Source organism: Pinus tabuliformis, chromosome 6 (genome assembly GCF_031772625.1).
Source record: "Pinus tabuliformis cultivar Carrire ecotype Pingquan chromosome 6, CPIR1, whole genome shotgun sequence".
Taxonomy (NCBI): domain Eukaryota; kingdom Viridiplantae; phylum Streptophyta; class Pinopsida; order Pinales; family Pinaceae; genus Pinus; species Pinus tabuliformis.
The window spans coordinates 41546235-41562546 of NC_142292.1; the positions used below are offsets into that span (position 1 = coordinate 41546235).

Genomic DNA, 16312 nt, shown 5'->3' on the forward strand with positions numbered 1-16312 from the left:
ATATTGTCATCTTCATGAAGGAGTGTACATCATCATCATCATCAAGGAGTTTACATCATCATCATCAAGGAGTCCACATTATCATCATCATCAAGGAGTTTACATCATCATCATCATCAAGGAGTCTACATTATCATCGAGTCCATATCTTCATCATCATCAAGTAGTCGAGTTCACATTAACATTATCAACGAGTCCATGTCATCAACAAGTCCATGTCCCAAATGAATCCTCATTATCATCATCAACATTATCAACGAGTCCATGTCATCAACGAGTTCATATTAACATCATCAATGAGTCCATGTTATCAACGGGTTCACATTAACATTATTCAGATCATCATCATCATTAGAGAGTCCAATCACATTATACAAGTTATCATGGTCAACAAGGAGTACTTATCATCATTAATAAGGAGTACACATCGTCAATATCATAGAGTATGCATCATTCATCATTAAAGAGTCAACATCAATATCCTCAAGGAGTTCATGTCATCATCTACATCATCAACATCAAAGAATTCATAATTAACGAGTCCATATCATCAGGAGTCCATGTTAACAACAAGTCAATATTATTATTATCAATATCATCAATGAGATTAGGAATCCACATTATCATTATCCAGATCATCAAGAGGTTAGGGTTTTCAAACAAAATCAGTTCTAGGATTTAGGTTCATTTTCATCTCCAAGCCCTACCTCAGGGTTTATAAACCATAACAAACAATGTTAGTAATGTTTAAAACAATAAAAGAAATATAAGATACTTATCTTTTTCTAAGCAAGACAACTCTTCCTTAATCTTAGTCCTCTTGAGTCTAGTCATTAATTTCCTCTTTCCGTCATGCTCATCATCATCTTGCAATTCTGACAATCTAGGGTTTTCATGGTTTCTCAAAAGTGTGCTTCTAGGGTTTTTGGTACAAACCCTAGATATCCCATGACTTATCCTTATAGGGTTTTGAGTTTCAGCGGAATCATCTAGCCCTAGGGATTTGACTTTCAAACCCTAGGTTTCATTATTACTTCAACTCTTGCTAGGGTTTTACCACATTCCCTAGATTATCCTTTCAAAATTTAGATCTTGCAAACCCTTGATGTTATTTTCCAAGAGATAGGGTTTCTTGAGAGGGAACAATCAATTAGGATTAGTACTTTCACTATTCTAGGGTTTTCCAATCCAAGTCCCCTCAAGGGTTTATGAACCCTGGACACCAAAAGGCTAGAAAGGAAAAAATAGGATCTACAAGCCCTAGATTCTTATCAAGCAAAGTAAGCTGCAAAACCCTAACTTTTAAAAAACAAAATTGTACATACCTCTTCGCCTTTACCTTATATTATGTCTTTTTTGGCAAGGACCGTTCTTCAAGGACATTTTTTGATCTTCAATTTCTCCTCTAGAATAGACTATTGACTCTTCTTGAGTGCATGCTGCCTATAACTTGTCAAAGGTCGGAGCATTTTTTTTTGTGCTAATACCTGATGCAAATGAGTCCCAAGATCTACGGAGACCACTCAAAGCAACAGCTACCAATTCCTTATCAGATACTTCTTCATCAATGGCTTTGAGTTGGTCTCTAATTTGAGATATCTGTGACAATTCCCAAGGCTTTGTTCCTTTCAAGAATGATCTCAACTCTTGCCTTCCATGCCCTGTAGTTAGTGGCTCCTTCAAGCTTACTTTCAGTCTTTATGATTGAAGAATTCATGATGAAAATATAGGACAGAACCCAAAAACCTTTCAACTGCTCTTCAAGATGCTTTTCAAGTGTTCTTCAAGTGCTCTTAAGCTGATCTCTCTGCTCTTTTTCTTTCACCAAAGCTCTGGTTCCATGTTGGTATTCTAGTGATGTGATGACTATAGTTTTTCAAAACTGATAACTACTTCTATTGATGCAAGTTCTTTATACTTTAGTCAACAAGTAGCTATACATGAAAAACTTCAACCAATAATTTCTTCAACAAGAGCAGTAAATAGAGCTCACAGTAGACAATGAGAAATAGACAATAAGCAAGAGACAAGAGACACCAAGATTAGGGTCAGAGCCGGGGAAAAATCCACAAGGGGAGAACCCAAAATTCTTTCCTTACATGAGAGGTTCTGTCCTTCAATAGTACATCAACAAATCAACGATAAGATACTTAATCAAAGTCTGCACGAATAATGAGAGAGAAAGATTTTACTTCTGCCCAAAGGTCTGCACAAGGAGGCCAAAAGTATAGGTCTGAAGTCATTGTGATGGGAAGCCAAAGCTTCTACTGTAATCTCCAACTAACAGTCCAGAATATACGTCCAAAAGAAACTCGGTCAACTTCAGAATGGTGTCAAACAGAGGTATAGGAGTTCCCACGTCACTGTATCAACGAACCTTAAAGAGAATTCAACTTGCACTCAAAAAGATCCTTATACTCCTCTTTGCACTTGAGAAAATACTCTGAAATAGATGCCCAATTTAGTCTTTGATTGCAGACAGAATAGTTGAGTTTTTTTTTTGGTGAGTGGAATGAGAGCCATTGTCCTCTTATTAATAGGCATCATAAGAGGGGTAATTAGCCATAAAGGGCTGACATGAAGACTTTCTTGAGGCCGACATGAAGAACTGATTTAGCAGACTTGTAAAGTTAGGATGGGCCGACTTGTGGATGTTTAAATTTCATTTCTTCTTCATGATTTGATGAAAAATGCCGACCATAGCTACCTTATATTTTAACATTTCCCACTCAACAATGAGTTTGAAGTCCCCCATTATTTGAACATTGGTAAGTGAAGTTACACAAACTGTGGGTGCAACTGAAATTGGTTATGAGAAGTATGGCCAAGATTATATCCTAATCTAAGTCATTAATGTTCTAGAATATCTAATTTAGATTATCAAGATTAGTTGACTTCAAAACATTAGACTTTGACTTTTATTTGATTTTTCAAGTGAAATTACAAGATAGAATTAGTGATGACTTTTCCAAGGTGGTCACCAAAGAACTGTCTCGAACTACTTCCCGGACATTCACACTGAACCCTGTGCAAGAAGTTGCTGCTCGAGCTACAATTCTCAACAAAATTACCATGACTTTTACATTGGACTGTATATAGTATTTGAATGTTATACTACAAAATTTTAGCCAGGTCTCTTTTCTGTTTGTATGCATCGTAGTATGTAAGGTCCTGCTGAGGAAGTGTACTTTCTGAATCTTTTCTAATATGCAGTTCACAATCTACATTAATGTTCACTCTCATTTCAGAATATGTTCTATTTGTTGTCGCTATCTCTTGAATGTAAATTATGAGGAGTATCTGTAAAGGGAGACTCAGTCAACAATGTACACTTAAAATATCTTTTATGTTTTGTTTTACATCAAGTTCATCTTTTCAAACTTGTAGTCTCTACATTGTTTTACCTTTTTATTGTTGGAGGTTCCTTTAAAATAGGCAGCTTGACAATATTTTGCTCACAACTTTTGACTGTGATGAGCTTTATCTCATTAGGTAACTCCACCAAGCAGTGTTATATGATTTCTGAAATGAATAACAGAAATTCAGTATTTTTCCCGTCCATCTTGTTGTAACATTTTGCTTTATTTTTTATCTAGCTTTTGCTCTTTTGCAAGCATGGCCCTTGGACATCTGCAGCTTTTTCTAAGGAGTCTTCTCAGATGTATAAATCTGAATAGATATAATGCATTCTGTACAAGTGGTTGAATCTCTCCTGTAACCAGAGAATTCAGTAGTAAGAGACAGAAAGCTTGAATATCAATTATATTCATGAGGTACTGTCTTTTTTGCAGAAAGGCAGCTCACCATATGCCAAGGAGACAGTTGCAGCATCTTTGCCCGTTGGGATAGAGCAAGAGGTTTTAGATGCTGATCTCCTCTTGCCTTCTGCTCTGCCCTTTAAAAGGATACAGATGTCAGAGAAGTATCCAAAGGGGCTTTCAAGGGGGAGACATTGGAAGCATTTAAAGCAGATTCTTCAAGCTGAGAACTATCATTTATATCCCGCCAATGAAACAAATTGTAAGTGTTTAGTTGTAATGATGATCAGTATTTGTTCAATATGATGTTGATTGTATGCTAAGCCTATATTTCCGTCAGTTGAGAGCATATCCGAGGCCCTGTGTCTTGATGCTTCATAATACACGTTTCACATATTTTCCTGCAAATTGTCAATGTTTTATGTGTTACTTTACATAAAGATTGTTTCCTTTCGAATGCCAGCTTCTTTGTCTGAATGTTGAGGATTGGGTAGTTTTTTATTTTTGTTTGTTTGTTTATTCTACAAGGAAAAAAACTCTTTATATTTGATATTTCTTGTAAGAAATCAAAATATACATTGACTAAGCCCCAAGGCTCTCGGTTCACAAAAATTTAAACAGTCTTTGTCCTATCATTCATCTACATATTACAGTTTTCCATGGTCAGACTTGTGGATTGGGTAGCTTATGCAACCATTGCTTTGTAAGTCTTGTATAGATGAAATTTTCTTTTCTAATAAAGACAACAAGGGAGGCTTTATATTGGCTCCTTGTGCTATGCAACTTTGTAACCTTATTTCTGTTATCCCATTAATTTATGCTTTTTCTTTTAAAAAAAATATATCTGACAAAATAATATTTGTGGATTGGTCATTATTGCCATGGTAACTAAATAGATTGCAAGGAGCTACCAGAACCATTTCTATATTCGAACATATCTTCATGTGCTTTATACTTGCTACAAACATAACATGCTGCTTTGTTGCCCTAATTTGGGACTTGTTACCCCTCAATTTCACTTTAGATTCTATAATACCTCTTTTTCTTTTGTGATAAGTTGAGCCATCATGATAATTTGGATTATGTAGCATGATCAACCAAAAGTGTCACCATTCTATCGTATATAATGTACTAGACAGTGACTAGGTGGTTGCTTTAAACCCTTTGTGGTTTGTCATGGCCTGTCCTCTTAGTTCCCATTTCAAGATAGTCCTTGCCCTTATGGTTCTTACTAACCATGTCATGGAGATCATTTATGGCCACAGTTGGTGTATGGGTGTCTTGGAGTAAACCTGTTAAGACACATGACTTAGGGAACCCCTAGGTTACTTCCACTTTACCTCATGTAAGAGCTTTTGTAATGTATTGTAAAGGTTATCATACCTAAAAAGCACACTTATTTTATACTTAAGCATGGATCTCCCTATGTACTGGTCACACTTTGGCCTAGGTTATCTTATCTCCCTACCACTTAGGAATTTATGACATGTATTTAACACTTGAGATCATTTGGAACCACATCATGAGAGGCTTCTGCATATTTTTATGCAGAGAGACTTTGGAGTGCCCATCTTCACAATGCCCTAGGCATTTGAAGGCTATTCTTCTTGTACATGGACTTGTCATGCCAGGCCATATCACCATTTATGGAGGCACATATGCACCTTTGGAGGAGCTCACCTTGGAGGTTGCATCATTTGGCTGTTTGAGCATCTACTTGGTACATGTGGACTACTTTGACCCATCTAGGCTTGTTGGAGGAGTTTAGCATGTTTTGGGAGGAGGTTACACATTGTTGACCTCACTTATGACTGTTAGGAGCTACTTTTGAGGAGCCACCCCCTTTTGGAGCCTCCCACATGCCATACATGTGGACCTTTCCCCTCTCTTGCATAGACCATTGGCTGGTTTTGATGTTAGATCTGGAGGAGACTTTTGTGGTGATTGCCATGCATCATGGAGGGATGTTAGCCTCCCTTGACCCTAATTTGCTACTTTTGTATGGGATGTATGCCTCTCTAGGGGGAATATTGTACATGTGGCATAACTACTATGATATTTTCATTTTGTGTATTTTTTGACTTTGTCCTCGTAATTAGTTGGAGGACAAGTCTTTTTGAGATATTCTAGGCTAGATCGAAGGAGAGAAAGGTATTATTGTAATGAGAGGGTTGTTGAGCTCCCCCTTCACACTATTGTTTGTTGATTGGCTATTGAGAGCACAACTTGTTGAATATTTTCCCATTGAGGTGATTTGGCGTTAATTCAAACTCTTTTCCTTCGGTTACTTTTTGGTGCTTCACGTTTGAATGTGGATATGCAAGTCTTCTACCATGCTAGCAAATTGATCCATCTGAAGGGTAAACTCTACCACTTGGAAGGGAATTGATGTGAGGTAACTCCTCCCCTATCTTCCTTTGTTAGTTCGTAAGTGCTCATTAATCTCTTGCTTTGTCTATCCTCTAGGAATCCTAGCAAGGGTATTGATTTCAATTACTAAGGTATAGTTGATATTGCTAGTGGAGGTGCTCCTTCTAGGGCCCTTTCTTTGTAGGGTCTTGTTTTTCATGTTCATGTAGAGTAGCTAGGAGATTATTGAGTCATTGGCCCTAGTCACCTCATCTTTATCTACAAAGGAGATAGGGCATTTAAAAGTGTTTTTTTTTTACCCTATCACCCACCAAAAGTGGGTGACCTCTAAGAGAAGCTTTTCTCCTATTCATCTCTTCCAACCAGCAGCGAACAACCCATGAGAGCCACTTTGTTGCCGATGCGACGTGCCATTCATATCTTCACCATCTGCATTAGTCATATGTCTCCTTGCCCATTTGTCAAGAGCACATGTTGGAAGGTGGGCTTCTAATCAAAAGGTACTTTATTCATTATGCAATCGGGTGCTTATGCTTGTTTGTATTTGGGCATTTGACATGGATTATTGGGTGACTTGGAAGAAAGAAGGGTCTTGGTTGTAGTCTTGTTCCCTCACCTTAAATGGGGGGTTAATTTTCAATCCTAGTACAATGGGACCTCCCCTAATGGCCTATGGCTTTAGGAAGGGGCACTATTTGGGAAGCCATGATTGAGAACATTGCCCCATCTATCCCTATTCCATACTTACCACTTTCCTGTGAAAATTCCTCGAAATGCAACAAGTGTAAATTATTCTTCTAACATATTAATTATGCGGTATATTTTTTTATGACAAAATAACGAATAAATCACACTGCAATTTCTTTATAATAAAAACGCCGTAGAAAATAAAAAATGGAACTGAGAAAATAGAGTGCACACAAAATAAAATTGATACTATTATTTTTGGACAAAAGTCCCTAGAAAAACCCAATGTGGGAAAATCAATGCATCAGATGAGGGTTTTATTATTATTCATCAGCAAAAAAATTAGAGTACAATAAACTGGATGCCAAACTGGTAATCTTCTCTTGAGAAATCACTGGTAAAACTATCAAGAGAATTTTTCCCTTCTCCACAAGCAATCTTGCAACAAATTGGCCACAGAAATTGGCCTTGGAATACCCCTGTGCAGTTTCTCACACACACTCGCCGGATCTGACTTTGAATCAAATGTCTTGCTTGTTGCTGCCTCTGAAAGTGATTCTCCGGCCCTATGAAAAATGATCTTGGCCTCTGGCAACTGAATCGACCTCTCCTATGGTTGAATCAAACTGCCTTTTTGAGGCTCTGGGCAAGTCCTTGCGCAACCTCTTGTGGAATAAGTTCGACCCCCTTTGGTTGACTTTTCCAGCACTGGAAAACTCCATCAGATCACCCTACCTCTGCTACTGATCTCTAGCTCGAATTCTCTTCTTGGTTGAATCTCTGCTCTTTGGGAAATTTGATCTGCCTATATCACCTACTAGCTGGATGTGTCTATCTCCATCCCATCGTCCTGCTCTTATAATCTCTCGTTGGTGAACCAATGACCATGATTAGATATCCCCATCAACGACTGAGATCATCTCAAATTCAATCTGTGTGAGTTTCTAGAGCATTCTCTCTTTTCTCAATTAATTCTCTTTAATTAATTGGTTTCCCTAAGTTAGACTTAGGCAATTTTTTAATTATAGATCAATTAATTTAATTGAGCTGTCTTTGGGTGTTTTCTTCGGAAACTTTGTATGAGTTTTGGAGATCTTGTGTTTCTTAGGCTCTCTGACAAAAGTTGAGACTAGAACACCTATCCGATGCTACAAAAACTAACACTCCCTCTTAGCGAGGTAGGTGTTCTCTCGCATAACATCTTCCCTCCCACTGTTGATGTCTGACAACTGTGATGACCTGTCATTGCCCACCAAGCTACTGTACATACACTGATTCATCTGCCACTCCTTTAGTTGAACCATATTGCATCTGCAACGCTGTTGACACTGCATTGTAATCCTGTACTACTGCCAACATTGCTTTGCGCTGCAACTGATCTCATGTTCCTACTGATGCTGCAACTACTGCGACTGAGAATAACACTCTGAATCAAATGTGTCCCTGTCTTGGCTCTACAACTGTCTCCCGAGTCTCTGACTTGTTGAAATTTGGTACCGGAGGACAGGTGGTTCCCTAAGGCTTTGATCTTTGGCCTAGGGAAAAGTGTCCAAAAGAATTTAATTTTTCTCCTAAAGTGACTTTATAATTTTTATAAAGTTAAATCTAATTTAAAAGTGACTTTAAGTGATAAAGTTACTAAAGTCTAATTTTAAAGTGACTTTGTTAAAGTCAATGTAAAATTAGAAAGGAAAAGTGACTTTGGAAATAAATGACTAAGTGGGTTTTTATTAAAGTGGGGTGAATTAAAAAATAGAAAGTGAGATTTAAATGAACATTTAATCTCAGCCATAGATCTAAATCTATTTCAGCCATTGGATTTAGGAATCACCCAAAAGTCACTTAGGGTTAGATTAAAGGAGGAAAAGGTCATTCATTCTTTCATGAGCAGATTGGGAGAATGAGAGCAAGAGAGCAAGAGAGATTTCTGAGCAGGGAGGAGAAGGAGACAGCAGCTTGGCACACATTCCAAGGCAGCAGTTGAGCAGATTTGTACAGCTGATTTAGCACACAGTGAAAGGCAGATTTTGGCACGATTTTCGTGGAGTGGTTTGCACAAAAATCGAGGAGCAGTTTGCTGGTTTTTTTTGCACGCAAAACGAGGTCCGTACAATGCATTTATTGTAGGTAGTACAATGCATTTATTGCAGTCCGTACAATGCATTTAATGCTGGCCGTACAACAACATTTAATGCTGAAAGAGGGCACGAAAGTCGAGGAGGCCGTACAACATTTATTGCTGTCCTGTTTGCTGTAATTTCCAGATTGCTGTGAGGCACGAGAAAAGAGATAAGTTGTAAATTTGCTTGCTGATTTTTTTGCTGAATATTTCTCACTGTAAAAAGGCAATTTTCAGAAATAAAAAAGAGCTCTCGAACTAGTTTTCCCCAAGCGTTGTAGGGGGTTTTTCCAGGGTCACCTTGACCAAAAATCTCTGTGTTTAAATGTGTTTTAATGGCTGTTTGTAACTGCTGAATTTTATTTTTGCATTTTCCAGCATTCTGAAAAATTTCCAGAATTTGTGTTTTCAGCAAAAATTTATTTTTTCAGTGTTAAATGTATGGATATGGGAATGGGCATTTAACTATATGGGAGAAATAAGATGAAACTGAAAACCGAGGTGGGAAAACATAAATTTCTACATGACTGCAACTAGCCTTTGCACTGTCTACTGAGTATTTGTCTGCGCCCTTCAATAACTGGCTACATCTAGTTTTGCAACTGTCCCTCAAGATCTGACTGTGCCATGTTGAACATTGATCCATCTGCTACTGAAATGTTTTGGGCCCCTGTAGCTAAGGTAATGATACGTGAGGAAACGTCTGTCTGATGCTGTCCTCTATGGATCCTCTCCAAGTCTTTTTAACTCTGGGAACTAGAGCTCAAGATCTCCCCACCTCTCTCCTGGAGGTATAGTTGCATACAAAGCGAATTTGTCTTCCAACTTGTTGGACAAATTATCGATCTCTGCCGAAGCTGCTGCCTGCTTCTGCTTCTGCTTCTTATCCTTCTTCTTCTTGGGATACTGGGTATTGTAGTGGCCAAACTCACCACATCTGAAGGACTTGATCTTCGACAGATCTTTCTTCTTCTTTTCTTCCCCCTTTGAGCTTTATCCATGGCTGGGACACTTCTTCGCTTTGCAACTTGCACTAGATAGTCCGCACTTCCTCCTACACCTGTCCTCGACAACAAGAAGTCGATCTGTTGCCCAAATCTGCATTCTAGCTAACTCGCACGACCTCTTCTAGCAATCTCATATGACCATCTCTGGAAAGCCGCAAAATCTGCGAAACTCAAAAAATGGGAAATAAATAGGAATCTCCTCAATTTCTTGCTCAATTTCTCTTTGCTACTCGCACTCCCTTCTGGAATGCACAAATCTGTTATTGATTGCCTCAGGATATCCCTTCTCCGGTATTCACTCTGCTTGCTATCTCAATTGGGCAACTCACTCAACCTTCCGGAAGTCCTTTTCCGGAATTTGGCACATGATCTGCTGTACCTGAAACTCGCACTGGTTGACTGGCAAAACTGCTACGACCTACTGCAATTGGAAATCACAGATCTCCTCCTGAAAAATGGATTTGGAAACCCTTTGAAAATTCAGGAAATTCCTCTACAATGTGCTTTTCTCTTCCACCCGACGCTAATCTGCTACTGTGAAATTTGCTGCAAAATCAATGTTCCTAGATCTGCTCAATGAAATCTCTGATCTGCTCCATCAGAATTGTTTTTCCTATTGGAATTGCTACTAGGCAAATCGAACTCTTCCTCTTGTATGGATTTGGAAATCGAATTTCTTGCCCAACAATTCGAACTGCTTTGGCTGGCTTGCGCAGATCCTGAAAACTGCACTTAGAACTCCCTTTCAACCTGCACAATGTTTCCTTCTCGATACTAAGCCTTCAATCTGTCTTCAAACTGCTATGATCCCATGTGAAAATTCCTTGAAATGCAACAATTGGAATTTATGCTTCTAACTAATTGATTATGTAGTTTATTTTGTTACGACAAAATAACGAATAAATCACATTGCAATTTCTTCACAGTAAAAATGTTGCTGAAAATAAAAATCGGAACTGAGAAAATAGAGCACACATACACAATAAAATTGACACAAAGCGTTGAATTTCCACGACCCTGGTGGTAGGATAGAATCTTAAAATCTCTGATGCTACCAAACCAAGAATCTCAACAAAGCTACTTTGCACAGTGAAATATAAACAATAGTAAATCACACATGCACAATTATCGACAACTTTTTACAAATTTTCAACCCAACTTTGTTATATCAATCAACATATAATACAACTGTCTAGGGCTCATGTACAAGGGATAATGGCCCTCAAATATTTACAAGTACAAGAATACAAGATACAATGACAATCTCGCTACAAGCTCAACATCTATGTCTTATCTTGTCCTATTGGTCCTTTGCTTGCAATCTTCTCTCTAGCTGCCCATTAGTCCATCAGAAACAACACATAGAGACTCCAGGAGGGTTGTTGCCTATCACTGCTGCAAGTCACTTTTGCTACAATGAACACAGGCTGATCCAATTTGGTCCTCTAGGCTGGCCAATACCTGAGCTCCAATCTGCGAATCTAGTAGCTTCTTTCATCCATCAAAGAGCTACATATTAGGCTCCAATCTTCACCCAACACACAACTGTCAATGTCCTTCTTGTGACGCTGATCTAGGGCTACTTTGGACACTTTCTTGTTGCCCTCCACCAACCAATAAGTTCCCAATACAACTGTCACAACTCCACTGTGAAATCTGCTCCTAGGAAAGGCTTTTAAGCACCAAGTTAAGCCTTGCAATTGGCTCCCATAGGCTGCACAAACTGTCCACACTTGGAGACCACCCAACTAGCAATCTATCGCAGCACAAAACCATCATAAACACATACCTTGCTTCTTCATAGGCTACTGTAGTTTGTTGTAGGTTTGTACTATTGGATAGGGCTGTTGACACACCGCATCAACACACTTCCTTCACGTCCAAACCTTCTCCCACAACTGCGGCTTACCTCCAATCAATTTTGCCCACAATTCTCTATTGTTCTGGGCTAATACCAGCCCCAAAGAACCCCTCACATCCCCCTATTCCAAGGAAGATCAGGTCTGTGGCTAACTTGAACTATTGTTCCAGCCTTACAACCCCCTGTTCCAAGGAAGATCAGGTTTGTGGCTAACCTGAACTATTGTTCCAGTTTACGACCCCATGTCCAAGGAGTTTAGTCTGTGGCCTACCTATACCAAACATGGAAGAATTGTGGCTTGCTTTGAGGACGAGAACCACCCTTAAATCACACCAAAACGCAACTCAGAAACCACCTTATGTCTGCGGCCTCTACCTGAGGTAAACTCGGACCTGTAGTAGGAAGAATACCATGCCCAAAGCCTTCTTTCTCCAAAAATTCGCTACCTCATATGTGTTTACAAAGAGATGGACGCACATTTGGATGTTAAGGTGACTTAACTCACCTCATATTTATATGAAATATGAGGGCTCCAATAGACATGTCTTTTGGACATTTCACTTCAAGCCTACATGATATGAATGTCCAAAAAGCCATTATCAACTTCAAAAATTCATATCTCATCGTAGACAACTTGAAATTCGACGATTCTCGTTTTGTTGGATTCTCCTCAATGCCCTCTATCATCTCCATCCAACACATGTCCATCTCCATGGTTTTGGCCCAAACATCAATGGGTGCAAAACCCCAACCTTGGGTTCCAAACCCACAAATGAATTTGTGGCCCTCCAACCTCCAAACCCTGAACCATAGGGCTTGGAGTACCTCACAAGCTATCAAAAATCAACATGAAGTCTTCTCCCCTCCATTACCATCATTGTTCACATAACACCTATTGATTGAAAGATGGACTGAGGAAACGTTACTTCCCCTTGGGGTTTCAAAACACCTAATAGGGTTGCCCTTTAGCCACTCCTACCTAGGGAGGAAACATTGCGAGTTCAAAGCTTCAATTTCGGAAGGAAAGCCTTATTTGAAGTGTTAAATAGCCCTTTACATTCAAGATTTGGTTCACTTAGATGCAAAAATGATTGTTGTACCTAATGACTAGTTGCTTCCATTAGACTTTTATGTTGTGATTGTCAGGTGGTTCCATAGCCATGACCTGGGTCCCAAACCCACAGGTACCCAAGCCTATGAAGGAGCATAATGACACCCACAATTGAGGCGTTGAGAGCCATGGGACTCCTAGCAGCAATAGAGCACCACACAGACCCTTGGGCACCTCGAGCACCCAAAGCGTTCAGGCACTTTTCCCTACATTTGATGGCTTTTCGAGATGATGCACCTGGACTCAACATGCCCCTAGTCCGCCTTAGCACTTTGTGAGGGATGGTAGTTGATCCAAGGCCCAAATGAGGATGGTCTCACTCCTTGAGACATGGGAGGGCTAGCAGCACCTTGGAAGCCCTCAAGTTATGGAGCAAAGACTAACACTATGACCATTTGGAGACCCATGAGGCCCAATGTTGCAAACATCGACATCGAGATAACATCGACAAGGGTCTGGAAAACCAAAAAATCATAACAATCCTGAAAATATCAGTAAAAATCGGCAAAATTAAGATACACCAAAATATCTGTAAAAAACGACAAACATTGGCTAGGCCAAAAAATCGTGAAATCAGGATAAAATCGAGATAAAGCCGGGATGTTTGCAACATTGGTGAGACCACCTTTGGTGCCACAAGTTGGATTTTGGGCTCCATAGAGGAGTTTTGACAGAGACTTGAGGGCCAACCCTCAGGGGATGTTTTAGAGGCTTCTACACCTTGATTCGCTCTCAAAAGCCTCAACGAATGCCACACAGAGCTCAACACATGGATGATGTCAACATTTTCAGCCCTACGACTTGCATGTGTGGGAAAATCATGTGATTTTTGATCTAAGCTAGTGGGTTGGCTTGTAACCCAATGCATCATTATGACTTTACTTGTTTTCGTAGGGGATTTTAGGCTAATTAGGCATTATGCCTCATATAAATAGAGGAGAGGATCATTTGTAAATTCATCATCACTTGGACTTGTGAATTCGACCTCTTTGGAGATTTCGGCCTCTTGTTCTAATGGGAAAGATGTGATCTATGGAGCGAAATTTGTCTTGAGCATTTGTTCTTGTCTTTGGAGAAGTCACTTTGGATCGATAATTGGATTGTTTCATGCATATTGTCTTGTAAGTGCCATGTTTATTGCAAATTTCTGATTTCATATCTAATGTATGGAATGAATTAATGATCTAGGTTATTTTTTTGCCCTAATTTTGTTGAATATCAATTGAATGAAAACTAGGTCATATTATTGCATGGATTACTCATAGTATGATATGTGAATGGCAATCCCCTTGGTGATCTCATGTTAGCTCTCACAAGTGAAGCTTGATTCCTCACAAAGGCGATTGTTAGGGTTTTGATGCTAGGACATCAAAATGTCCTTACTCCCTTGTAAGATCAAATCAATTTTAAGAACCCATAGATTCCATTGGCCCTAGGACCAGGCAATGGCCTTCCTTGTTGGTGATCAATTCAACTTTTTATCCATAAATTTTCTCCTTCTCTCGTATGAATTTGTCCCCTTTAAGGCCAAGCGACTAAGCTAGGGCTTGGTATGAATTCCTAGGGAAGAAGAAATTTTGGTGTTGGAGAGTCTAAACATCAATAAGGTAGTGGTTGCCACAAAATCCTCCCTTTTTGTGGGCATTCATTTCAATTTCGTCCATAAATTTTTTTGCCCTGGGGTAAACCCTAGTTTGGTTTTAGCTTAAACTTAGGGGCTTTTGAGGGTTTTGTGTGCCTTGTCCTTGTTGAAAAACATCGTAGGAAGCCCTTTCTTCTTACCTTGACCTTTGGCCATCCCAATTATCAACTATCAAAACAAGCCCTAGGTCTTGTGTTGTACAAAATTGGTCTCTATAAGGAAAGCGAATTGCCTTCATTCATTGATTGGAGCCTTGTACTTAAGCTGAGTCTTTCCCTTAGAAGCTTCTTGGTCATTCTAATGCCCTTATTGTTAAAATATCCATCTTAGGTGACCTCATACTGGGACTCCTCCCATTGGTGAAAGTCCATAAAGAGTAGGGTGTTTTGGCTGTGGTGACAGTGGGCCATTACTCCATTGTAGTCACTTGGTCTAGTAATAGCCCTTTAGGGTACCCCTCTCCAAGTCCTGCTAGATTTTGCATCAACAGGCTTGATTAGATATTTCTTTGTCATTCTATTATTGTGTTTGATTTATTAGCTTTTGTTTGTAGTTAGGATCAATGAAACATGAATTGCACTCTAAATCACTATTTTCTGAGTTTAAATCAGATTGGCCTCCAAAAGAGCTGATCCAAAGCTCAGTGATTCAAACTCCTGATTTTGTTACAGATTGTGATTTCAAATTATTAGTGAAGGGCTTGTTTGTAAATGCAATTTTTGTTGGTTTTTTGTCATTTTTTCTGCATGTTTGAGCTAGTTTCTCCTCTACCAAATGATTGCAAGTGACAAACAAAATTACAGGGGGATGAAGTAATCCATCTAAGATCATTCACTGAAGCTATTGGACATCTATGTGTATATCTTTATTTTTTGTACTTGTTGAGTTTTTCCTGATTTATTCCCAATCTGATTCAAACTCTTCACTATTTTTGCCTCACTGATTTTTCACTGATTCTGAGTCTGGTAACATTGATTAGGAGTGTTTCCTCATTAGCCATGTGATGTGCAAACTCATTTCTATATCAAACTTTATTTCTACCATGTTCTACTGGTTGATAAGTTGTTCATCTTCTTCCTTGATATTTTGGATTTTAGTTCTCTTTTTTCTACTTCCCATTATTCTTATGGAGTAGCTCCTTAATTCCCATGGTTAGGGATAGCCTCAGCCTTGCCTCAATTTTGGAGGCACCTAATTTAATATAATATAGTATAGCCCAAGATTACACCCCAATGGTTAGGCAAAGTTCCAACCTTGATATTAAATCTTAAAACTCTGTGCAATTGTTGAAGCCATGGCATAAACAAACAGTATGGATCAAGGTTATGTTTCCTTATAATGCATCATCTCCTCCTGCATAGCTGGGTTTTGCTTTTAAAGCTCTGTTGAAACTCAATTTGTAAGACACTGGGAAACCTAAATCTTTTTAGGGACAAATGCCTTGTTGTTCAAGGTTGTTCTAGACTTCTATGGCATGTCCCTTCTTAAACACATTTGTAACAGGGTGCTCCTACACAATTTTGCACAATTTTGGCTAAGGAAGAGAACCCATCATTTTCGACTTAGGGACTTAGGAGGCAATTCGACTTAATTTGGTTGCTAGTGGAATGTGGAGGCCACCCACATGGGAATTCGAATTGGCCCATTCGAATAGCTTGGAGAGAAAGTCGAATAGGTGGATGGGGGGGCCCACATGAGGCAAGGGAGGCCCAAGGAGTTATAAGGAGGGAGCAACTCTCATTTTGGGATTCATTTTT

The 16312-nt window shown here is 39.1% G+C and overlaps 1 protein-coding gene across 3 annotated transcripts in view; it reads left to right on the top strand.

Moving 5' to 3' along the window:
* Positions 1-16312, top strand: part of LOC149257122 (protein EIN6 ENHANCER-like) — a 116921-nt gene that overhangs the window by 12877 nt on the left and 87732 nt on the right. For all 3 annotated transcript variants that reach the window (XM_089413622.1, XM_089413619.1, XM_089413624.1), the window contains exon 2: positions 3792-4020. In XM_089413622.1, the coding sequence (XP_089269748.1) occupies positions 3792-4020 (229 nt within the window). The remainder of the gene's footprint in view (positions 1-3791; positions 4021-16312) is intronic.